We start from the raw sequence: 27,610 nt of genomic DNA, 5'->3' as shown, positions 1-27,610 counted from the left end.
CACCATGTTGGCTTACTTTGACCACAAACGAAATGGGATGTTTGTAAAGGCTTTATGACACGAACTCTTGACGAGCAGTATGGACCGGGTAAAATGTAAGATGTGAAGTACCATATGTTATGGTTTTTTATCTCACACATTTTTTGTTACGAATTACACAAACAATATACGGGTGATAGCGCCCAAGCACAAGAAATGTTACATGTTATCTCACTGTAAACATAAATACAAGGGCTTGTGTTGGAATCTTTCTTGTTTCATCTGACAGTGATGTTGATTTGTGTTCACAGTAAGATAAAATGTATAATTTTTTTTATATGCTTGCCTGCTATCAAATTGTATCAGTGCCTACATTTTGTTTTACGTTAATTGTAACTAAAAAAGTTGTGAGAGACGTTAAAATCAATGTGCTGCCTAAGTGAAACTCTATAGCTACTCTGGTTTGGTAGTAAAATGCTATGACAGGTACCAGGAACTATTGAAGGACAAGAAACCATAGTACTACTTGTTAGACTTCCAGGGTTGTCATCGCATATCATATCATCTATAACTGGTAGAGTAGATGAACTTATGTAAATACTCCAAAATGATAGCAAATTTATTTTTATTTATTTCAGTAAATTGTATATTTATTTACTCAGAAAACATTTATAAAAATCTCAGTAGAAAATAAAACTCTTGTATCTTTTGGTCTCAAATCTGCACCTGTAGTTAGTTCTTGTTGAGAATGCATGGTCAAAGGTATCATACGGTACTGTATTGGTTCACTCAGCTTTATTGTCTCAAATCTGCAACTGTAATTTAGTTCTTGTTGAGAATGCATGGTCAAATGTATGGTACTGTGATATACTGGTTTACCCAGCTATTATATCGTAAAAGTGAACTACATCTGTAGTACTATTAGCAATTGCTCATTGTACTACCTCTAGCATAATATCAATATATTATATATGCTACATTGTGTTTGAAAATTGGGATCCTTGACTATTTTATTGATTTTTTTACAACAATGATTGAAGTGTGTTCCATCATACTCTGGCTGAATATCTTTATCAGGAAAAATTCTCAATCTCAGCTTCACAATAATATTCTGTTTGATTGGAAATTGTGTTAACAGTAGTACAGCTATGTAATATTGAGAGTCATCTCAGAGTGTCTAGTAGTACAGCCATGTATTGAGAGTCATCCCAGAGTGTCTAGTAGTACAGCCATGTATTGAGAGTCATCTCAGAGTGTCTAGTAGTACAGCCACGTATTGAGAGTCATCTCAGAGTGTCTAGCAGTATAGCCATGTATTGAGAGTCATCTCACAGTGTCTAGTAGTACAGCCATGTATTGAGAGTCATCTCAGTGTCTAATACAGCCATGTATTGAGTCATCTCAGAGTGTCTAGTAGTACAGCCATGTATTGAGAGTCATCTCAGAATGTCTAGTAGTACAGCCATGTATTGAGAGTCATCTCAGAATGTCTAGTAGTACAGCCATGTATTGAGAGTCATCTCAGAATGTCTAGTAGTACAGCCATGTATTGAGAGTCATCTCAGTGTCTAATACAGCCATGTATTGAGTCATCTCAGAGTGTCTAGTAGTACAGCCATGTATTGAGAGTCATCTCAGAATGTCTAGTAGTACAGCCATGTATTGAGAGTCATCTCAGAATGTCTAGTAGTACAGCCATGTATTGAGAGTCATCTCAGAATGTCTAGTAGTACAGCCATGTATTGAGAGTCATCTCAGAGTGTCTAGTATTACAGCCATGTATTGAGAGTCATCTCAGAGTGTCTAGTAGTACATCCATGTATTGAGTCATCTCAGAGTGTCTAGTATTACAGCCATGTATTGAGAGTCATCTCAGAGTGTCTAGTAGTACAGCCATGTATTGAGAGTCATCTCAGAGTGTCTAGTAGTACAGCCATGTATTGAGAGTCATCTCAGAGTGTCTAGTAGTACAGCCATGTATTGAGAGTCATCTCAGATAGATTTTCAGCTCTTCTACTTTCATTCAGTTGTTGTTCTAATTCTTGTATCTTCTCCTCTATGCTACCATCTCTACATTCTGTTCTCTGTGACTCCTTATGGGAAACATGCTATGGATTTGAAAAGAAAGAGAGGATAGAGAACTATACATTAGTTACGGACACCAATAAACTCTTCCTTGTTGCAAATTCACATGAATTTTTTTATTTTTTTTCTGCCCAGTGAAATATGTAAAATGGTCGACAGGTACCAGCACAGCTCTGACCCTACACTAAGACTAAGGTATAATATTTAAATGACAGATGTCATGTAAAACTTTGTACCATGAAAAAACCAGACAAGATGGTGACTTTAAATTTCTTGACGGCATATAAGTTTTATGTCAAAATAAAACAGGGTACAATGTAGGTTTAAAATCTAGGTATGAAAGCAGTTGTCTAGCAGAGCTATAGAACAATTGATAAGATGTTAGAATCTGTGATTGGCACTCTGGCCTATAAGCATTTCTCCTATGTATCAGCAGTGTTTTTGTTAAGGGCAGTAAGCAGGTCAAATTGTACCTAAATTTCTGCGTCATTTTATCAGGGTTCCATACCAGTATATTTATTAAGGGCAGTGAGCAGGTAAAATGTACCTGATATCCCCTGTCATTTTAGTGTGGTTTCCCACAAAAATTATGGTATAATGTATTGGAAACGATGTCAGTTTTACCACACTCCTTCTTTCAGATACCAGGGTTCCCCAACCTTAGCAAACACACTGTTATCATCACCTATTTCTGATGAACAGCCCCCCCCCCCCCCCCCCCCCCCACACACACACAATAATATATGTCTATATTCATAGGATACAAATATCAGGTGTTGACAAACTGTACACTGTACTTACTCTCGGTATGGGTGTTGTAGAGGTATGTACATTTGGTGCTGGTATATATGGTTCTTCTTCCAACCATCGACGTAACTGCTGGTCATAACTAGAACATGAAAATAAACACCATGTCAATAACATCACTGTTTTCAGGACTACTGTCATACTAGTACTGCATGATTAGAAAATGATTATTTTGTTTTCTCATTTTTCACTGTTTTGAGCAAAATAGATGGCGACCATGTTTACAAATACTTTGGTTATGATCAGAGTTTACAGTTACAGTTTATTTTTAATCACATAGTATAAACAAATCACCTGTCAGCCTGGGTTTTCTCTTCTAACATTTTCTGTTCAAGATCCTTTATTGATGAAATAGTTTGATTAAGTTGAGGACTCTGACCCCTCAGCTTGACTGGGATTGCTTTACTTGGTGCTTCTTCTGTTGTGCTAGGGAGTCTATCTGTACTCTGTTGTTCGATTATTGTGTGCTCCTCTCTGTCTCTGAAATGAATGATGTCAACTGATTATCAAAGTTCAAGGTAAGATTTCATGTTTGATGTAATTCTTTTACAAATTATACTTAAAAAAACCAAGGGCTAAAATTTATTCCCTTCAGCGTAAAATATCTCTGATGAATATTCATTGTGCAACCATGCATATATTATTTCTGTTGACTCCCATCATGCAATAGTCCATAGCAAAGATACCCTATAAAGGCACAAGATCAACTTGATGTTTCTCTGAAATCACAAGTAATTGTAGATGATGTAAAATAATGAAATGACTCCAAGACCAACACTTTATAAAAATGTCTCTATTTCCTGGAGTGGTGTTCACCTTTAATGAAGGAGAAAACCAGAGTACCCACTGCAGGTAAAACCTGCATTGTGTGGTAGAGTCTAACTAATAAACTCTATTCTCACAGTGTGGTAAATTTAATCAACCAAGACTTCGACTCAAACTCTGACTGCAATGATAAGAGGCAAATGATTTAGACACTCAGCCAGCCACTGATAACCCAACTTACTGTTCTAAATCATGTGCAGTCACTAATGGTAGTACTGGTGGATGAAATCGCTTTAGTTGGTCCTGGTAGTAATATACCCATATGATATCCCTTTGGGTTGTGTCATCTGAAAAACAATAAAGAAAACATTACGTCAGAATTTTTAAAGTAATGACAATAAACTATAAATCAATGTTTCTCACTGTCTTTTCTCACTCTAGTGTTTTTAGAAGTACATTTACCATTTCGTAATTTTCTTTATACATTCTCTGAAGTATGAAAAGAAACCACTATGAAATACCATGATAACTTCTAAATTTATGTTAGGCAATGAACGATAAGCAAGCAACCTTTTGTAACTTGTTGTGATCGTTAAAAAACTTTCAAATCAATAGCTGTCGTTACTTTATATGATATACTCAGTTACAACTGACGCAATATACATGCAACACACATAAAGTCACTTATGTTAAATACCTGTAATACATAAACTGTAATTGGTCAAATTATGAAATATTCAAATTGTTTATCCAATCACCAATCACCTTCAACTTTATTCATGGAAATATCTTTATTTCCTAGGAATAGCCAATTCCAGATAAAAAAAACCCCACATGCACATTATTTTCTATAATCCAATGTATGACACATAGCTTGTAATGACTGTTTCATATACTATATGTACCTGGCAATAGTTTGGTCACACTTGTCATCACAAACCCAACACAGGCTTCTATAATCAGGTTCCAGGGCACATACTTCCACACAGATTTTTCACTGTAATCAGTCATGGCCAGTAAATCTGAATATTGATATTCCTCATATGCTCTGTTCATCAGCCACTTGACTCTTAAAATATTAATGTAGAAACAAGACATGTCAGCATAAAGATTGGGCAATGAAATTTCCACTTTGTGGAGAGCTAGAAAATGCTTGATGTTGTCTGACTATACTATGTCTGCAATACTATTAGATTACTAAGTGTTGTATTAGAATGATAGCATATCTGTTCCACCTCCTTCCTCTTTATTACACTATGACAACAAGAACAAGTGCAATGAAAAGAATAGGACCAATCACAACAACAACAACAACAACAACAACAACAACAACAACAACATCAACCTCACCTTGAATATAAAGCGCCTTTATCTTGTCCTGCTTTAGGTAGCCTGTCAATGTAAGTCATGACATATTGCCACACATCTGACCAATTTTCTGTATAAAAAATAAATATAAAATATACATTGTGATAACATTGCCATCCTGTAGCCAGGCACTTATGTTATGGTTGTGCAAGGTTTGAAAAACTTCTGGTGTTTCATAGTGATGACAACTAACATACCTGTAAGTGGTAGCCATGGCAACTAAGACATTGGTACCAGTTAGTAAGAGCAACTAACAAATACCTGCATGTGGTAGTCACAGTAAGAAACATACATACATGTATCTAACACATGTGTATCAAGCAGCTACCATACCTGTATCTGGTAGTCATGGCAACTAACATACCTCTGTCTAGTAGTCATGGCAACTACCATACATGTGTCTAGTAGTCATGGCAACTAACATACCTGTATCTGGTAGAGATGGTAGTGATGGCAACTGACAAGACAACAGTACTGATCTCATACTAGTCTGTGTTTCCTTGGAATTCCAACCAATCCTTGGCAAATCTGTCAACAAAGATAAATTATACATTATATATGTTTTGGTGTGATAATGACATCTGCAGACCAAACTAGTTTCTTAGCCTATCTAGAAATACCATATACACATATCAATGAGATCTCTATCAACAGAAGACATAGGTGTTATTCTCGTTACCCATACTCTCACTGCTGGGGGTGCTATGGTACAAAACCACCAAGACGAGAGGTTGGAGGAAATGCCAAATCTCTCTATTCCAAAGCAGTGCATTCTGGGGAATACTTCATGTCCAACATTGCATGCTGAATGATCCAGGTTCCTTCGTGACAGGTTTGTATGTCTCAAGTTACTGATACACCTTAATTATGAAGAATGCCAACTTTTCAGGACTTGAAAGACATGTACAGTCGCGTAGTAGAGCCCCAGCAGTGAGAGTCTGGGTAACAGAGACTATTAGGTGTTGGTTATAATACTAGTATAGAAAACAATGAAATTCATGTGATTACTTTGGTGCATTGGTCAGATATGATATTAACACATACTAATATCTGGCAACTACAGAATATGGGATTATTTTTCAAACATTTAATAAACTACACTGCAGCAATTGCGTTACTGTCCAAAGCTATGTATGGGAAACAAAACTACACATATTAAATAATATACTTCTACTTCGTTGAACTTAGTAATAAAGACTGGAAATTGAAAATTATTTAAGTTCTTACCTGGTTCACTATGTAGTGTTGTAAATTCTTACCTGGTTCACTATGTAGTGTTGTAAATTCTGGTATTGGCCATGAGAGCTGTGTTAATTCATCTGATGTGATCACTGAAGTCAAGTATTTCCACACTTGATTGAATAGTGCTATGTATTTATTAGGATCCTGTAATTATAGAACACAAGTCATAGAATTCCCTCACTTGATAGGACAGTGCTATGTATCTATAATTAGGATCCTGTAATTATAGAACACAAGTCATAGAATTCAGTATCTAGAATCCCCACACTCGATTGGATAGTGCTATGTACCTGTTAGAATCCTGTATGTTTTATATAAAATAACTTAATTACTAGTATGAAGTCTTAGTCTCTCTGGGTCTGTGATGAAATGTAGTTTCAACAACTGTACATGACACACAAACTTTACCCAGGGGATGTTTACACGGATACACAGTTCCAAGCATCTACACATTTCTAAGGATGTTTTATTTGTAAGAGGAGACCCATGACTATGGTATGAATAAACACTACAGGCCCATGAATATGGATTCTTCCAACCATGGGGCACCATACCTCTGAGGGTAAAACTGTCTACCTTTACAAATGCAATGCTAGATACTTGGTGGGCATGATTACACTAAGGAATTGGAGACATTTCTCAAAGGTGGACTGGGTATACATCTTTATCAACCAACATTCCTGGTCATCTTGTTACGGGAGTAAGCCCAGTCCACTCACCATCAGTAAATTTGTTAACTAAATTATGTAGTGACTAAGAAACATATGAAACTGAATGTTATTTCAAAATTACCGAGATTTCCATTTCAACAAAGATATTAATTTACCTGGTGGTTTTGATAGTACTCTTTATACTGCATAGTTTGTTGTAGCAGTGGTGTAATAAAGTACTCTACGATACCAGTCTCCATGTAGTCTTGTAAAGGACTTGCTGTCAACACTGGCTGGGAAGGTGACGACTTAGCTAACCAACTTATGCAATCTGAAAACTAAAATGATATTGTGGACTTACTAACAACCAGGTAATATATAAAATACACAACTTCATAGAACTTCAAACGTTCGTACAAATCAAAGAAGCCATCAGACTAGTATTGTAAGATACATTGTGTCACTCTACCCTCACTGGGGTTGATTGATGTGTGAGGGCGCCCTGTCATGGCATATCTTACAGACTGGGAAGCTATTGAAGCAAAATGACATTGCAACTTGAAAGGTACAAATCACACTGTATTGTACTAGTACTGACTGCAATAGTCTCTGCTTGTACACACCATTAGTGTGTTATACTGTAATATATGTACTAGAATATGAATGAAGTATTTTGATCTTGAATTTCAACTTTGCAAGTTTTAAGATGTAAATGTGAACATTGGCAACTTGAGAGACATAATATAATTGATGATATAAAGCTAGACAGTTTTAGACACATCAATTAAGTGTATCTATGTGGTGTAATTTAGTAAGGTATCTTTTTGTACTTCTGTTAATTTTACAATAGATAAATATTAAGACAAGTAAAATAGTTAAAGCAAAATAGTTAATGGCTCACAATGAAAAAGTATTAAACATTAGGTGTGAAAAACAGTTGTTTGGCAAAGCTATAGAACAAGTTAGTCAAGAATGAAAGACCACTCCTAGGTAATTCTCATGGCTCCACTGATATGATAACACTAATGTGAGAACCTGGGATTGAAACCCTGGCCTTTAACTGATATGATAACAATAATCTGAGAACTGGGACTGAAACCCTGGCCTTTAACTGATAAGATAACACTAATGTGAGAACCTGGGATTGAAACCCTGGCCTTTAACTGATATGATAACACAAATGTGAGAACCTGGGATTGAAACCCTGGCCTTTAATTCACATTTCTTACCTGTTGTTGAGTCATTGAGTCTAGTACATCTGAACTGATAGGTACAACACTGTAGACAGATATTAAACCATGTTGTTTGTGTGTATCTAAATCTAACCCTTGTACACATTTATACTGGATACTACTAGTAGGTGGCCAGTCTAGGAGCAGGATAACTAGGGGTACAGCTGGTATGGATGGCTTGTTATATAACAGACTACCCAGTCTTCTTCGACAACATGACCAATAATCCTAAGGACAAAATGTGAATCGTACAGTCAAAATATGTCAATGGCTCTGAGGCACATATGATCAATATTGATGCTGACAAATTTATTGTGCCAATGGCTCCGAGGTACATGTGTCAACAATACTACTTTCAAAATTAGCAAAAATTGCTACATTTACACCAGGAACACCTCTACCAGAGAGCAAAACTGTATAAAATGCTTTCTTGACCACATCTCTGCAAATGTAAAAGAAAATTTAGTAACAGAGAGAAAATCGGGTGATACATATATACCTTCTACCATAATCAAAGTGGGGAATAGCAGTAAAGTATCTTGGGATTTGTTATATTCACTGTTCTCAACATAAAATTAACACCAAAGTACTTACATTTTCATGTTGGTTAACTATAGGTGGTAATGCTAAGATTATTCCTGAGGTTCCCAGTACATGGTCTTTCTCACTTGCCGATATCATACCTTGAATAGACTAAAAGACAACACGCTATGTAAGATTCATGTTTTATTTCACTTTGTTTAAGATTTTAACATGTATTAGCAGTGTGCATTCACACATACACACACACACACACACACACACACACACACAGATTTCACAAATATATTTACATTATTATGCATAGACACAAAAATATATACCCCAATCTCATACAAACACACACACACACACACACACACACACACACACACATAGTCAGCCTTAGCCCCACACACATCCATTCCCCCCTCCCATCCCACACAGCACAGCACATCCTACTTTTAAAGGCCCAGCTTGGAACAGCATTAAAATTAAGGCGTAAAATACAGTTATATGACAGTCCTATAGAAAAAGTTGGTCCAGAACAAAAGAATAACCCTACACTGATAAGATAACACTAATGTGAGGAGTTGATATTGGAACATAGACTTATAATGACAATACTAACCTTTGTACATATACTAACATGTCTGTCTTCTATCCTATCAACTTGACTGCTGTATAAACTCAGTGTTCTCACCTGAAAATAGTTCAAGGAAAACAGGATAAACTTCATTCATTTATCCAGTGTTTATAGGGAATGTTGAGTACCACAGTCCCACAAAAAGAAACTACGAAACTTCACACACACATACATACATACATACATACATACATACATACATACATACATACATACATGCATGCATGCACACACATACACACATACATTCATACATCCATATATACATACATACATACATACATACATACATACATACATACATACATACATACATACATACATACATATACATACATATACATATTACATACATACATACATACATACATACATACATACATACATGTATATAGACATACATACATACACAAAAACACAACACACATACATACATACACATATAAACACATAAACACGTACACACATCATTATCTAATCAACAAAAGAATTTTAATTTGTAACTTACTTTCTTATTTTCTAGTTCTGTTGGTTTACCTCTAGTTAACTTAGCTTCTATCCATTCTACAGTTACATCTTTATCTTGACCATTGGCGTACTCCGGAAGTGATAAAACTATCTTCCACAAATGATGTTGTGGCATTTTGTTGCTATGGTAACCAGGCTGATGATGTAGTTCTTCTACCAGAAGATGTGGGAGATTTAATGGTTGCCATGACTGCTTCTCCTTCATCATTGTGATGTAATTATGTAATAATATTCTATGGGATGACCATACTCTACCACTTTCAATGCTGTCATAGATGGAGAGAAAATACTAATTTACTTAGTATATTACAGCTATATAACTCAGCCTTCTTCATCTGTTATTATCACTTAATAGGGATGAGGGGATGCAAATACTGGTAGTATATAGCGCCCTCTATGGCAATCATATGACAAGTCTCTCATTGAATCCTATACAGGGATCAGGGGATGCAAATACTGGTAGTATACAGCTCCCTCTATGGCAGTCATATGACAAGTCTATGTCATTGAATCGTATACAGGGATGAGGGGATGCAAATACTGGTAGTATACAGTGCCCTCTATGGCAGTCATATGACAAGTCTACGTCATTGAATCGTATACAGGGATGAGGAGATGCAAATACTGGTAGTATACAGCGCCCTCTATGGCAGTCATATGACAAGTCTACGTCATTGAATCGTATACAGGGATGAGGGGATGCAAATAATGGTAGTATACAGCACCCTCTATGGCAGTCATATGACAAGTCTACGTCATTGAATCGTATACAGGGATGAGGGGGTTCAAATACTGGTAGTATACAGTGCCCTCTATGGCAGTCATATGACAAGTCTACGCCATTGAATCGTATACAGGGATGAGGGGATGGAAATACTGGTAGTATACAGCACCCTCTATGGCAGTCATATGACAAGTCTACTTCATTGAATCGTATACAGGGATGAGGGGATGGAAATACTGGTAGTATACAGCACCCTCTATGGCAGTCATATGACAAGTCTACGTTATTGAATCGTATACAGGGATGAGGGGATGGAAATAATGGTAGTATACATTGCCCTCTTGTGGTAACATGACACGTTTTACCTAAAAATTAGATTACAATTCTACACTGCAATGACCTCATATGGCAATTATATGTTTACATTGTACAGTAAAACTCTCCTAGTTGGTTCTAATCACATAGTGACAATAATGCCATCATCTCATAGTGGGAAAAAATTAAAACCTATTAAATACAAATTTGCAACTTATTTCTGGCAGAAACTTCGTTAAAATAAACAGCCACTACTGAAATGCGGGAAAAGGGTGACCAAATATCCACACAACTGGATTCTACGCTATCCACAAATGAAATAATATTGTTGTTAAGTTTAGTTTTACCTATAGTTAGAATTATTTACCTTACAGGAGATTCTGTTGATAACCTTGCTCTTTTAGTCAAGGGTAAACTTGTGTTGAATGTTGGGCGTGCTCTTGACTGTTGCCATGGAGACAACTTGTCAACTTGTTCCTGTGATGTGAGAATTAAAGGTGCGGATGGGAAGGTAAACATTGATCTCTTTAGTCTTTGTCGGCCAATGAATTCATTGCTCCATCTAAGAAATGAACAACAACATACAGTGGAAAGATAACTTTAAAACATATCTCCTGCGTTTATCTGTCTGTCTGTCTGTCTGTCTGTCTGTCTGTCTGTCTGTCTGTCTGCCTGTGTCAACTGCTATTTGGGAAAGGTGATATGTAAACTGATAAGAAAAAGTCTGACAAAGTATTATGGCAGCAAAACAGGTATCACTGTTTTAAAGTATTTGGATATATATATATATATATTTGTATATGTGTATGCATATGTCAATATGTTTGTCTGTGTATGGTGAGATAAGCTAGACAGCTTGAATCCTTGCCATGCTTTCATATTTATATATGGTCAGTATATCCTTCTATGTTATTACTGACAGCCAAATAAATAACTTTGGACAGTATGTATTCTTGCTGTGATAACTTTAATGAATTCAAAAGTAAAAGTGTACCTTGAAGCACAATGTAAAACTGATACTCACCTTTTAAAAAATCTTGCAGTAATCAGTAAGTGTACAAGTCTTTCTATGTCATCTAATTTTTCATCTCGCAAGTTTTCTTCTTCTCTGATAACTTCCCTAGCAATATGTCGACATTCTTTATCCACACAAGTAGTCACTATTTCATCTGTTAATGTACCACTACATCGACTTACACTCTCTTCTTTTAGTGTTGATCTCACCTCTCTGATAATACAATCATTTAGTGGTAAGAAGGCTTACACATAACTATATTCTCTGCTCTTAGATGTTAATGTCTAATGCCTAGATGCACTTCAATGTATGCTCTATACAGTTTGGAAACTGAAGTGAGTAGCGTAGGGTAGGCAGCTGTGACCAAGCTAAGTCTTTGTTGTGTACTGAAAAAAAATCTTCTCTTTAAACAAATGAATTTACTTTGAAGAAAGAGACAAAGAGCACTGAAAGTGCCCCTCCCCCTCCCACCTAAATGCATTTGTTTTCAATAAAGTGACAATGTGAGATAGTCCCTCACGTGCACCACATTTCCCCTTCACATGAATGCATTAGTTTCAACAGAAGCAACAACGTGAGACAGTACCTTACCTCATTTGCATACTAGCGATGTCATCACATTCATCAATTACGACATCTTCTACGAGATCTTGACAGATTTCTTGAAGTGCTCGTTGTTTGCTGGCATGTAATTCAGCAGCCATCTCTGCAGCTTTCCTGTACAAGTACAAATTATAGGATAGAATTATTCTTTGTGATAACAGCTGAGTTTTATTGCAGTCTCTTATAACTTTCAATTACTCTTCAGAAGAGATAAATCTAGGTGTGGAATACAGTTGTCTGGTAGAGCTATAGAAATAGTTAGTCCAAAACAAAAGAATAATCCTATGTAATCCATATGATTCCACTGATAAGATAACACTAATACAAGAACCTGGGAATGAATTACGGCCCTTAAGCTAAAAATCAAGCCAATTCTAGAACTGTACCTTTGGGGAAGAAATTACCATAACTATGACTTAATAAATGGAATTTTACATGTTTTTTAATCAGCTGGCTAACTAGTCTAGAGGCTATCCGCGACTTCAAATCTCTTTTCAGGTCTAGCTCAATGAGGAGCTGAAATGAAATATCACTTGCAACCCCTCCCCCCCCCCCCCCCCCCCCACCACCACCACCACCACCACCAGTCATTCACATCATGTCTTTACTAATCAGTCACAGAATTCTACCCAATAATACGTTAATGTTCATTGGGGCAGTTTTATAATGTTCAAATATTCAGGATGCTATTTATATATTGTTTACATCATTCTAACAGTTGGGGATAGATTCACTCATTTACATTAACAACTTTTGGTTTGTTATTTCTCATTGCACTAGACAGGGTGAAGTGAGATCTTGAGTTTCTAGACTACTGGCTAACTATGTCATAAAATAAATCAAAAAAAGTTTCTGACTGAGTCCACGTAGAGTAAACAACAGTAGATAGGTGAACAATAGACAGGAATACCTTTCATCTTCTTTCTTCTGGGTCTCTGTTGTTATGACATCTTCTGCAATCTCTTTTACCATGGAAACACTCACATCATCTATGATGGTTTCCATAGCAATATTGGATGCAGCAACAAATGATTGTGCCATGGTTACAACTGTCTGGCTGATTTGCATAACATGTTCATTAATAACCTCCAAGAATAGATCCCTAGCGATATCTTTGATAACCTGAAGAACGATATCAAGATATATAGTCATGCAAGCTTATCAGTTTTGGTTATTGTATCAACATGGAACTTAAACTTTTGAAACACAACACAACACAACACAACACAACACAACACGACACGACACAACACGACATGACACGACACAACGCAACGCAGCACAGCACAGCACAACACAACACGACACAACACAACACAACATAACATGACACAACACAACACAGCACAACACAATTGATATTTAGTGAAAGCAAAACTGAAGCCGCTCACCACTGCTGAAAATCAGACTGGTGGAACATGTCTACAGGTATGGACAAACGTTTCAGCTTTGCTTTCACTTGTGTGTAGTGTTTCAAAAGTTTAAGTTCATGTTGATCAAGATAGATCTTGTATAATTATGTACATTTTGTTTGTGAGGATAATTTGTTTTGATTCACATTCAACTCTGACTGCACAACATTTTATGGTTATGATCTTTATTAGTCCAAATAACTTATGATACTTGTTACTATGGATACCACTGAGCAATATCAGATAATAAGCATCTTGAGTTTTGGTGTTATTGTAGTAGAAAATCAAAGCTGTAGGGTCACACTGAATGACATTCTTCTTGCATATTGGTTAATTTAGTCAAACTCAGCCAGTGATGTGCAGCTTAAAACCCACACTACAGCCATATGGGGCATCGGTTATACACAGTTGGACAGTGATTATTAGATAATCTTGAATTGTTTTGTACAACCTGAATGAGGAATATCTGACCCCTTAGTGTAATTGCAGCTAGAACATACTTTATTAAATTTCAAAAACAGATGCTCATGTTGACTCATGATTGTGAATGTCAACATCTGGTCAAACCATCTGGGTTGGCGGTTATTATTATTATTATTGCTGAAATAATACTTACCTCATTGGGATAAACCACTGTTGGAGTAGGGGTTGGTTCTGGAGCAGGGGCAGGGGCTGGGGCTGGGGCTGGTGGGTTGGTTGGTGTAGGTATGGGTACAGTTGTCACTGGTTTATCAATGGAGTCACCAGCACCATTTTTAGGTGGCAATGCTATAACAAGGAATTGAAATATACAATAACAGAATTATAAAGGTGTCTAGATTTAGAGTTCGTTAGTAATGAGGTGAATCAACACTTCCCTAAGTGTCACTCTAATAGGCATTCTATCTTACACAGTTTGCTTCAATCATATTGTAAAGCCTTTTACAAGTCAGATGATCTGTTCATGGGTTCATTTCCCAAATAGGAAAAAAAAGGTATGTTTTCTACATTATCTCATTTTTGGTTTCAAATACATTGTACACGGTGTAAAGAGGCTACAAAAAACACAGTTTTGCCTTGACAAGATAATATACCTACCAGGTAAGGTTATTGAAGAGTCACCGACATATCGGTCAAAGTTGTCAAAACTAGATATTGGTGTATGCAGTTGTAAGGGAAGCAGGGCTCCACCATTGACAACCTAAGAGAGAGAAAATAAACAATATTAAACCTACATACTGGTGTTGTAAAATAAACACTGCAGTTGCTGTAATCATGATTACATGTAATCTCTCAAATTATATTTTACAGCATAACTTACTTCAGCTACACTTGTGACATTTTTCGTTTCAATTATAGACAGTGATCTAGCAGCTGTTATTGTGTCCTCTGGTTGAATAAAAGCAGCCCGGTCAAAATGTACTGTATCTTCACCAACTGTCAGTCCATGTTTACTACAGAAATCTGTTGCCTATAGTAACAAACACACAAACAAACAAACATTATTATGTATGTAAGTCAGGATTCTCCCCAGACAAGAAGTGCTGGTCGGTCACATTTTCTGTTGTGCTCCCTTCTGATCGCTGTGATCACTCTGATCACTCTCTCTAAAAATCAAGGCGGTACATTTTAACAAGATTTTGCAATTCAGTTACTTTTGACTCAAATACTGACCTTCTAATGTCAATGATAGAAGTTGTTTATTCTATGTTTGTAAGAATTGTAATTTATTTTGATTAAATGTTTTGGACATTTGCCAAATGTTTTACTCATGCTTATCATGCAATGTGAGATTTGTTGTTGTTTTGAAATGATGTCATAGTACTTTCATATAATTATTTTCCACTTAATGACATATAAATATCATAAATACTATTAATGTAATAATCAACATCATCACTAAATGATAACAATGTTATGAATGTAAATACTTGTTGCTTAGGGGTACCAGCTATATACGTGTTACTCAGGGTATAGCAGCTAAACACTTATTACTTAGGATGTACTAGCTAAATACTTGTTATATAGGGTTACCAGCTAAATACTTGGTACCTAGGAATGAATACCAGCTAAATATTTGTTCATTACCTCCCGAGTATCTTCAAAGGCTAGCTGTCGTATGAGGTCACTGAGTGGATAGACAGTGGGATGGGATGATACATTATATGCACGATTCATAATTCTTAATGCACGGCTTCTGACTTGGGTGAAATAACGATGCATTATGCAAGCATTCATGTATGTGGTCTTCCTGTAATACAAGATAATGATCACGTATTAAGAACAATTCTAAGAAATTGTGTACAGAGTAAAAAAAACATGCATTTCAATTTTGCAAATATTCTCACACACAGCTTGTACATAATGCATTTCTAAATTTATGTATGTATGTATGTATGTATGTATGTATGTATGTATGTATGTATGTATGTGCATATTATAAACTGTACACTAAAACTGACACACACACACACACACACACACACACACATATATATACTGTACATGGATACATACATATATGTATACAGACACACAGATACACCACGCACAGACAGACACATATACAGACACAGATACAGATACAGACAGACAGAGACAGGCACAGAGACAGACACATACACAGACACACATGGATACTGAAAAGTAACTTACCTGACTACTTTAAAGAATCTGACAAAGTTATTACTATTGACAGCATAGAAAGCCTCTATTGCCTGCTTCACTGATTGGGATTCTCTAACCTCATCACGGTAAAGTTGAATTTTCCTAAGAAAAATATATATAAACAAAACTTATAGTGATGTGAAATTAACATTAAGATTTCACTAAAGTCTTTAAAATATTCTCAATGTAAACAAAACATTCCGAACAGGGTAGAAATGTGTGTATTGTTCATATTATTACTTTCACGGGTTCCTTCCATTTTCAATTGTTTTGTTCAACTTGCAGTTATTTATGTATATCCATATATCCTCCTGGTAGAGAGAGAATTAATCTCATTGACATTAGTGTCAAAAGGAGGGAAGTAGGGAAGGAAGTCTGGAATGAATGAATAAATGAAGGAAGGAAGGAAGGAAGGTATGTAGGTAACTGGGATAGAAGTAAGTTACATACAGGGTATTGGGTATCACCAACTATGACTGTTGTGTCTCAGTTCAAGAAAAGGGACATTAAAATTCATCAGTTAGTTTGTCTGTTTGTTAACAGGATAGTCCTTTGACTAAACTTACACTGTGTCCATTGTTTACTAGTCATCTGACTGTAGTAATGGTATCTCTTGAAATTAGCAATCCAAACTTAAAGGCCAGGGTTTCAATCCCAGGTTCTTGCATTAGTGTCATCTTATCTAGATTAGTTATAGAAACTATTTTCTAGCCTCTCGCCCGCTCTGATACAATTATGCACACATTGTGTATTATATGCTTTCAATTGTTATGTATTATTTTTTTTGTGATGGGTAAATAAATTACAATTACAATTACAATTACAATTATCAGTGGAGCCATAATATGATTATTCTTTAGTTCTGGACAAACTTTTTCCACAGCTGCTCTGCTAGAAAACTGTTTTTAACGTCTAAATTTGAATCCTTTTTCGATTCGGACCTTTAAAAATATCTTCTTTATTTAGTTTTAATTTATGCATGACAGTGGAGGTTTGTTAGGTTAGCAATACATTCTACTTACCTTAAAATATCTTCCTTATATAGTTTTAATTTATGCATGACAGTGGAGGTTCGTTAGGTTAGAAATACATTGTACTTACCTTAAAATATCTCCTTCATTTAGTTTTAATTTATGCATGGCAGTGGAGGTTCGTTAGGTTAGCAATACATCGTACTTACCTTAAAATATCTTCCTTATATAGTTTTAATTTATGCATGACAGTGGAGGTTCGTTAGGTTAGCAATATATTGTACTTACCATAAAATATCTCCTTCATTTAGTTTTAATTTATGCATGACAGTGGAGGTTTGTTAGGTTAGCAATATATTGTACTTACCTTAAAATATCTCCTTCATTTAGTTTTAATTTATGCATGACAGTGGAGGTTTGTTAGGTTAGCAATATATTGTACTTACCATAAAATATCTCCTTTATTTAGTTTTAATTTATGCATGGCAGTGGAGGTTCATTAGGTTAGCAATACATTGTACCTACCTTAAAATATCTCCTTCATTTAGTTTTAATTTATGCATGGCAGTGGAGGTTTGTTAGGTTAGCAATACATTGTACCTACCTTAAAATATCTCCTTCATTTAGTTTGAGTAGGATATCATATGTTCTGAACTCGGCTTCATTGGGGCAGTGAATATTTTCATTGTTGAGATCATAGTAGAAATGCTCTAAACTTTGTAGACACTTTGTGAGATTCTCATTGTTTATCTTGGGACTGAAGACCCCCATCTCTTCCTCACAGAGACGATGTGAACAATAGATATGAAATCTGTAGGTACAAAAAAATAAGATGTTTGTTTCCTTGTACAGTGTTTTCTCCAGGTTTTCAGGACACAGGGGCATCGTCTCCCCCCCCCCCCCCCCCCCATCAAATTTTTGGGGATCTAGTTCAAAATAGGGTTGGGGGGGGGGGGCAGAATAATTTCATAATCTGTTTGTGCATGATAATGATTGTAATTTAATTAAAACACAAGTTAGCAACACTTTTAGGTAATCATACATAGTATTACATTAATTTTATTACAATCATTCATGTATGTTTTTAACTCAAAATGCTTATAAAAAATAGCCTAGCACCACAAAAGTGAAATCCAAAAATCCTCCTTTCCCTCTCAGTATATGCCAGACTGTATTTACATTACCATGTCTAAGTAAGAAAGCACGGAAGTCATACATTTTCATGTGGAGTCATGATGGTTGAATGGTTAGAATGGCCGGCTTGGAATCTGCAGGTTGCAGGTTGTGTAGTCATGATGGTGAATAGTTAAGAGTGGCTGGCTTGGAATCTACAGGTTGCACGTTCGAGCCCCATCACTGTCATTTGTGAGTGACTAAAGTCCTTGGGCAAGATTTGAACCAGGCCACGACTGTGCCTAAGTCAACCCAGCTGTATAATTGAGGACCTGGTAGGATAGAGGTTGCAATGTGAATGTTTTAATCCTATGCGCTTATAAAGGCTGCAGTGGATTGTATGCTTCCCAGGGAGTTGATGAAGTATAAAGGGCTACTGTGCTGCTATAGATCCATGTCAGGGTTAATAATTGTAAAGCACTTTGAGCACAGAGTGGGAAAGCGCTATATAAAATCAAGATTATTATTATTATCATTTTCTCGTAAAACAGTAATCTTTACCTTGCACATTTCTCTATGAGTCCAACTGCTGTTATATCTGTTAAGTTTTGTTGTGTTATGTCCTTTCTAATCCCCCTGGTTCTACTCCACACAAAATCATACCAGTCAGCCCATCGACCTTCACCATGGTCCATGATGTGATGTAATAAGTAGTTCATGGTCAAGGTCAAGACTGATGCATGACGAAGCTCATGAGACAATGGTGCTTCCTTGAAAAAGAAAGATATGTCAGACAGTTAAATACTGGATGGAAATGATATCATGTCCAAGTGTTAGACACTGGGTGGAGATGATAAAGAATACAGTTGAATAAAGTTTGAAATAAGCTATCACTTCATTTTATAGTGATTATTCATAAATACAACATTTCTGTTGCTTTATTGATTAGTCTTTCTTAACCTCTATCAACGGGGTTAGTCAGAGGTTCTGTTGTCACCTGTTTGTCAGTCTCATTGTTTGTTTGTTTGCATGATATTCACTAAATCTATAGATTACTTTTGAAGAAATTTAGTAGAAAGATTGCCTACATTATGACTAACTGATCAGATTTTGGTGGCTACATCTGATTTTGAACCTGGATTTGACAAAGCTGTTAGCGAAAGCAATGCACATGCCATTGAGCTCCACCGCTGGGGTGCTGTCAGATCTAGCATACCAGCACATCCTTTTGACAGCACCCTCTAATTACAATGTTTTCTGTTCAGTTATGCCAATAGATGATTATCACATTGCAAGAAACAATGAATGATGGGATACTGTTTCTAAGAGTCTTATGCTTCATTTGTTTTCAGTACATAGAAATGACCATACCAATATTAAACAATGGAAAGACACTGTATTGAATTGAACTTTTGTTACAAGCACAAACTTGAAAATTTTGCTTGAAAATTGTTTGGAACAAAGTACAATTCAATACTATGGTTTACCAACACAGATGAATTTCCATTTGAAGAATATAAAGATACACTGACTTCTATATTTGCAGTTTGTTTATTTACCTGATCTGCAGAAGATCTGCTGTACTCCTTGACAGCTTTGACATGATCAACCTGTGGATCTGTATATCCAGCCGCCTGAAATTAACAGATGGAAAAGAACTTTTATATGCATGAAACATTTTATTCCCTCAGATTTGTGTATATTGTATCTGCAATGTTGAACTAAAACAGTAAGCTATAGTAAGTACACTTATAACAAATGTCATTGCCATCAAATTTAAGAATTAGTGTAAGTGTTTTCTTTTGAACAAGGAAACAAGGGCAGCAAGTCCTCTTCTAAACTGACAGCCCCTTTGATATAATGATATTCATATGCAAAAACAATTATTCAAAAACAAAATGTATGAAAACAACCACAAAATCCGGCATGTTGAGTTTGTTACCAGTATCTGAGTCCTCCTGAAATTTACTGTAGGGAGAACTAACAGTAATTATAATGTGAGAATGAATGTTCATGGACCCTGGCTTCACAGAGTGTAAGGAAAATTTCTACTCACAGAGTCAAAATCTTTTTGCTGACATCCCCTTAGCATAGTCAGGGGTGTAATTTGTGATTCGCTTTCAAGAAATATTTTGACTCTGTGAGTAGAAATTTTTGGTAATAGTAATTATAATGTGTTCAGCTATACTTAATAGCCAACTTTCATTTTAAGTCTCACTCTACCTTGTTGTCTGTGCCTGGTATAATTTCAAATGAACTCAATCTGCGTTGGTCTTGTCTCATGTAGCGTTCCTTCTCATTACACATATCAGGACAAGTTCCTACTGTAGCTTTGAATGATTTGTCGGATGTCTTTTTACGATCTGATAAAGAAGAATTTTTTTTACATATCATTCGATTCCCCAATATTTGTATTCATTGAGCCAATGAAAATAGACCTAAGGAGGCCTTGTCACTACAGGTCACTAGACAAATAGTGACAACCCCGTAAGTCATGAGTATTTTCTGGCTGAATGAAGAACAATATTGGCAATAACATAATTATACCTCCTCGGGCATAACATATCAAAAACTAGACTCTCTCACAGTCCTCGGAGCTTTGCTTTTACTAAAATTGACGCTAAATGAATTATTTTGTATGTACCTATACCATCTACATAACGTACTCCATCGTACTCGAACAACCTTGTACTGTGCGCCCTCATCGACCACATAGAGATATATGTTCGTTGACGTGTGACTGTGACGCTCCATATTTTCGCGAAGCCCAAGTGATAACACGGAGCGTTGCAGTCACACGTCAACGAATGGTTATCTCTATCATGGTCAATGAGGGCGCACAGTACAAGGATATTCGAGTACAGTTAATTAGCTGGCATCAGTACATACAAAATAATTCGTTTAGCTTTAATTTTAGTAAAGCGAAGCTCCGAGGGCTGTAAGAGAGTCTAATCAAAAACCTGGAAAAAATAATGGTGATTTGGAACATTTTGATTCATATTTCGCATACCATAGAACTAGTGACATAGATATGGGTATATATCATATACATGTATGATTATATAAACTGGATGACCGGATTTGTCTTAATAGTTGTGTATTTTTTCTAGGTTGTGTTGTGTATATATTCAAATTATTGTAAATCAAGTGACCTTTGAATCAGTGTTTTTGAGGTTCATAAATGTAACAAAAGGACAGTGGGTTAATTTATGACAAGAAATTTTGAGTTGATTTACACGAAATGTCTGTTTTAAATATTACTTTTACCATTTGTACGAATCATTACTTCACGTTTCCTTCAAACCACTTCTGTCACCTGTATATTTGAAATGGTAACAAAGTCTTTAACAAAGTCAATGATATTATCAAATTATTAAAATATTGTGTATACATACTTTGTCTTAGTATTTTATCTCGTTCTTCAAGCAGCATATACTTATCATGAGCTGTCTTGGCAACTTTACCAATCAAATGATGTAGATCTTGACCTGAATAAAATAATTAAGATAAAAAACGTAAAGATTCAATAAGGGTAACCCTATTTTTTTACTCTATGCTTCGTCAGGTTTAGTCTAGCTGTAAGACTCTTGGGAAATTACTGAGGTTGCATAATACCGGAGGTGTTTTTGGGAAAAAGGAATGTTCATATGAATCAAAGACCTAGCATATTGAATTATTAAAAATATGTACCATTTTTGATATTTGTAGTGGTTGGTTTACTGGTTGTTACCATGGATACAGTGCTGGTTACAGCTGGTTTGGTGGTATGACTAGTCACTACTGTTGCAGTACTTGTTGGTAGTTTGTCCTGGGTTCTGCTGACTCTAGTTAGTTTATCTGACAAGTTTTCATCTTTATTTGTTGGTTTTATCATCACTTTAACACCTGCTTTATTATTTTCATCTCGTCCATCATTTTTCTCTGAAAGATAGAAAACAATTTGAGATGAAAGTTAGTTATTCATGCAGATAAAAGGTACTGAACCTTGGGCGTCTCAAAACAAGGCTTTGTATTATCAACATTTATTTCTATACACGAATGACAAAGACCAAGTATGTAAGGCTTGTGTGTGTGTGTGTGTGTGTGTGTGTGTGTGTGTGTGTGTGTGTGTGTGTGTGTGTGTGTGTGCGTGTGCGTGTGTGTGTGTGTGCGCGTGCATTTGCATGCATGTAAGTGTACTTGTGTGAATGCGTGCATGTCCATATGTGCATGCATGTATGTATGTATGTATGTATGTATGTATGTATGTATGTATGTATGTATGTATGTATGTATGTATGTATGTATCATATGTGTCTCTGTACTCTTTGTGTGTCTTCTTGTCCATGTTTTCCTGTTTTCCTGTTTTGCAAGGTGTGTGAGTTCTTACTCAATTACCTGATGATAATCTCTTTGTTGGTGACTGACTCCAATAGATTTGAATGTTGTGGTTTCCAGGCTGTAAAACTTTACCATTTCCTTTAGCTCTGGCAGCAGACTCCTATACAGAGTACAAATCATAAAATATATACCATTAGTTAATTCTATGTATCTTATGACCCGAAATACTCTGTATTGCTTCATTCTGGTAAATTAAAGAGAAAATCAATGCCCTCTACGGTAGGATTAGAAATCAAATAGCGCTAATGGCATTATAGCACAACTGTATTTGGCTGCTGCTATGGGCATGGTCTTCTTGCTAGGCATATTTGCTTACATTTTTGAAATCATTATTCACTTACCTACCCATCCCTGTTGTTGTCTTTGTAATATGCACAATCATTTCACTGTTGCTAAGGGTGTGGCCATGGTTGCTAGGGCCAGTTGTGTCAGAATGTTTTGAACAACAACTGCAGATAAACATCTCCAGAAACATTCCCACCAAGTTTCAGCCCTATTCACCATGTCATTTTCAATGTTTAAGTTTTTTACCAAAATTGAGATTGTTAGACCTAATTTGCATATTGCTTGTAGGATCATCATGTTGTGAGTACATCTTCATCGGCACATCCAAAGATGCATTTCCTGTAAATTCCAGCCCGATCTGCTCAGTAGTTCTCGAATTATAGAATTTTAACCAAAGGGACACATTCTTAGCCCTAATTTACATATCACTGAAAGGATCATCATGTCATGAACAATTGTGAATTTAAATTCAAAACTACGTTGTTTTTTTTGTATCTAGCCGATTCGATTCGTATGTTGTGGTGACAGTTTCATGACCAACAACACACCATAGCAACAGTAATGAATAAAATCATATTACCAATACTCACATGATCAAAATATGTTACCACTGCCGTTGCTTTTCGTGGATTGGGGTAAATTCTTTTTACACGACCAAACTCAGAATAAAATTTATGTAGATAGTCTTTGTTATTATATTGTTCAGGTATTTCTTTAAGTCGTAGAGACACTTTACTACGTAAATCTTCCTCCTGGAGAAATCCTCTTGACCTTTGACCTACACAGCAAATAACAGATTTACATACAAGTGTGAAGCCACCATCATATTCATATTCATATTCAGTTTCAAAAGTTCACCTCTAGGCTCAATCTGAATATGATGGCTTCACACGTCCATCATCAGATTCGAAGTCTTCCGAATGGGTACGAACGCGAGTTCGTCAAATCACACAAATCCATCATTGGCGGTTTGATTGTGATTACTTCTCACTTGAATTGCATTTTGCCAGAGTATCCAATTTGCACCATGAATTACTGTTGTCATGGACCATAATATGGAGCATGCAAATCCATGCAATTCAAGTGAAAAGTAATCACAATCGCATGATTTTAACCTGCCAATGATGGTTTTATGTGATTTGACGAACTCACGTTCGTACCCATTCGGAAGACTTCGAATCTGATGATGAACGTGTGAAGCCATCATCATATTCAGATTGAGCCTAGAGGTGAACTTTTGAAACTGAATATGAATATGAATATGATGGTGGCTTCACACTCGTGATTTACATGGTTAGTGCTGTGAACTAGCAACATTATTTCTGTGCTGATAAAGGTGTAAAAAAAAAAAAAATTGTGTGGTTCCGATTACATTCAATTTCAAAATAGGTGGGGTAGGTAGATTTTTTATTATATTACTTTATTATTTTTTTTTTCCAGTGTGAGTGTCCAGTTCAGGATTTTCATTGTTTACCAAATTGTATCTGTGTTGTTTATTTCTTCTTATCAGACGTACAGCCATTGCAGATTGGAAGAACAGTTTTACATTGTCTTTTTAAGTTGATGTCACTTTCTCGTGATTTTATTACTATTTTTCTTGAATACATTAAAAAAAGGTCAGGGTCATGTGAAAAACTAGGTGGGGTAGGGTAACTGGAACCAAACAACTTTTTTTATTTGGCCTAATGACCAATTTTTTTCTATGGCCACAATCAAATTTTAGGAGCCACAGTGCATTCTCAATGAATAGACAAATGAGATTGTAGAACTTTGAAATAGTAAATAGTAATTATTCCAATTTATTTTTGAAGACTAAAAGTGTTTGTTTTGTTTTGTCTTTTCTTTAACTTTATGTTACACAGTATTTTCATTTTTCTATATATTTCATTCTGTAACCTGCAATGATTCTTCTGGGGACTCCTACATGTTAAATGGTTTAGCAATCCACATTTCCTTTATACTATGATAAAAGGACTAAGTTGATCTTTATCAGCTCTAAACTTCCATACCTCCATTACAGGAAGTTTTACCATACACTTGTACTGAATCTTAGCTCAGTTGTACTAAAAAAATGATAGAGGGAGGGTGGAAATATAAAGTTAAACTTTATCAACTCTCAACTTCCATACTTTAGTCCTAAATGTTTATTTCAACAAGAATGAAGAGTACATTTTTGTTTTGTTGTACTAAGAAGCATGTGGTTTTAAAACTGTGTAAAATTATCAATTAATACTGACTTACTGTTGTTACCAGTATCTTTTATCACTGGTTTTGGTATCTCTGCTTCAGTAGCAGTCCTTCTACCAGTTGTACCTTTTGTAACATCTGTTAGTGCTCTGGCAAAGAGACCCACTTTACTTGTCCTTTTTGGTGAAGCCTCCCCAAATGTCTCAAGTGATGCTATATCCTCGGTACCAAAGTCAACTTCATAACTTTCAGGAATGGACCTGGGATCACGTCTGGTTACTGTTTGTCTAGGTAATCTTTGAGTCTTACTTATGTCATCCCCTCTATCTTTCTCAGTGAACTGTATTTTTCTGGGGCTTAATTTGGCAAAGTCTTTCACTTGAGCTGTATCACCGAATGGTTCTCTAGTTGCATCACCTTGTCTGAAGTCTTGCTGTTGAGGCCTAGGTGGAGGAGGCTGTGCTGCCCTATGGTCTGGCCTTCTCCTGTCACCACCTAAGATAACAAAATTATATAATGTGTATCCTCTTAGAGTTAGGCAGAAAAAACAAAAACAAAAAACTGTTTGTTTCTGATAACATGACTTCAGAAATTAAGGAAGGCAGGTCAAATTTTTTATATACTTTTTTCATTTTGTTGATAAGAAATTGCTTTAACTCTAACACAATGGTCACAGTATGTCTGTAATAGTTTGATGAGGTGTACAAGAATTAAAAGGAAGACAATTACATGTACTAGTGAAGTACATGAACACAATATGATGGTACTGTTTTATATAATGTCTAAATATGGTATATTTCTCAGCTCAAATGCTAATTATACATCATTTTTTACACCATTCTAACAGTTGGGGATTCAGTTATTTGCATGAACAAACTTTGGGTCACGATTTCTCATATAGCTAGATGGGGTGAAGATAGTCCTGCTTGTATATGGAGTAACTCGTCCCTTACTTCTCCGAAATGCGTGCACCGTCTGCAAGCAGGACTAGGATGAAGAGAGATCAGAAGATTCAAGCCATGAGATCTAGACTTGTGAGAATATTATTATTCCACATCTCAAAGTTAATCTTTCCAGATCAAAATATTGTCTTCATAAACTGGAATGTAAATATCAGCATCTTAAAGCAGGACAAATAAATACAGCTTAATACTCACGTGTTTTGGCACCACCTCTACCCCATACCTTTGTGGCTGATCCAGATGACAGTCTTCTCACTGCTTGTTTCTTCTATGACATGAATTTGATGAAAGAAGTAAAAAATATCACTTTCAAATTTTTACAAAGACTCATATTAAACAACTCCTCCCCAGCCTGTAACAATTTTGAATAATTTGAGCTACCTCAAAAGTATTTTAAATAGTAATACAACCTTCAAGTGAAAAAATTAACACAAAGAAAATTATTGACGGATAGCCATTATTTCATTATCATTCAGGTGTGTGTGTGTGTGTGTGTGTGTGTGGGGGGGGGGGGTAGCTGTGATAGTAGCATTAGCTTCGATTTTTGAATTTTTTTCTAAGTGCATAGTTAGTAATAGTTGAGTGCACACCCCAGAACGATGAAAAGCTATTAAAAAAAATGAAAATAAAATAAACATAAATAAATAAATAAATAAAAGCCCAAAAGTTAAACATAACCTGGGACTGTACATGAGTGCAAATTGTACTGCCATTTTTTCTCATTTTAAGTTTCATTTCTGGCTTGCAATCTTTGACATATAAAGATACATTGTACATTGGTCGATGGTCCTCGAAGAAATACAGTTACAAATCCTGACAATGATTCATTTCGAAACTCACCTTCCTCTGTCCATATTGGCTGAGACTCATGTTTTATAACTAAATCACGTTTTAAACTTCAATATTTACTGACTGCGTTGTTATTAAAATTGATGTTCACATCAGGCGTGTGTTCATCCTTGTCTCACATGTTGTTTTTTCCCTTCTTCAGACCGTTAATTAACGTCTTATTTTTGCACTGTGAATTCGTTCTATCAGGTTACCACAAACATAGAACATGCAGTACATTTAAATATATAAAGTTAAAACCAATCAAATCAAATAAGTCCACATTTTAAGTATTTGAGTGGGATAACTCTTAAATATACGAGTTAAAAATTAAAACGCGACCTCAAG

The 27,610-nt window shown here is 35.7% G+C and overlaps 2 protein-coding genes across 2 annotated transcripts in view; both read right to left on the bottom strand.

Moving 5' to 3' along the window:
* The window catches only part of LOC144444508 (small ribosomal subunit protein eS8-like), a 141,621-nt gene that overhangs the window by 30,967 nt on the left and 83,044 nt on the right, over window positions 1–27,610 (bottom strand). The gene's annotated exons all lie outside the window — the stretch shown is intronic.
* Window positions 664–27,394, bottom strand: LOC144444843 (germinal-center associated nuclear protein-like). Its single transcript, XM_078134395.1, is given in 33 exon segments — window positions 664–2,087; window positions 2,866–2,953; window positions 3,166–3,306; window positions 3,848–3,983; window positions 4,542–4,705; window positions 4,987–5,074; window positions 5,431–5,532; window positions 6,264–6,390; window positions 7,073–7,234; window positions 8,126–8,356; window positions 8,723–8,821; window positions 9,279–9,350; window positions 9,802–10,087; window positions 11,228–11,422; window positions 11,885–12,088; window positions 12,467–12,592; window positions 13,389–13,600; window positions 14,507–14,562; window positions 14,938–15,070; window positions 15,191–15,340; window positions 15,958–16,120; window positions 16,525–16,638; window positions 18,112–18,318; window positions 19,182–19,390; window positions 20,180–20,254; window positions 20,844–20,983; window positions 22,016–22,108; window positions 22,311–22,541; window positions 22,998–23,100; window positions 23,876–24,063; window positions 25,527–25,967; window positions 26,630–26,702; window positions 27,275–27,394. Coding segments are annotated over 33 exon segments (4,986 nt in total). The 5' UTR covers window positions 27,305–27,394; the 3' UTR covers window positions 664–1,940.

Source organism: Glandiceps talaboti, chromosome 13 (genome assembly GCF_964340395.1).
Source record: "Glandiceps talaboti chromosome 13, keGlaTala1.1, whole genome shotgun sequence".
NCBI classification, from domain to species: Eukaryota; Metazoa; Hemichordata; class Enteropneusta; family Spengelidae; genus Glandiceps; species Glandiceps talaboti.
The sequence above is the reverse complement of the archived record's forward strand: the minus strand, read 5'-3'. Positions and strand labels throughout refer to the sequence as shown.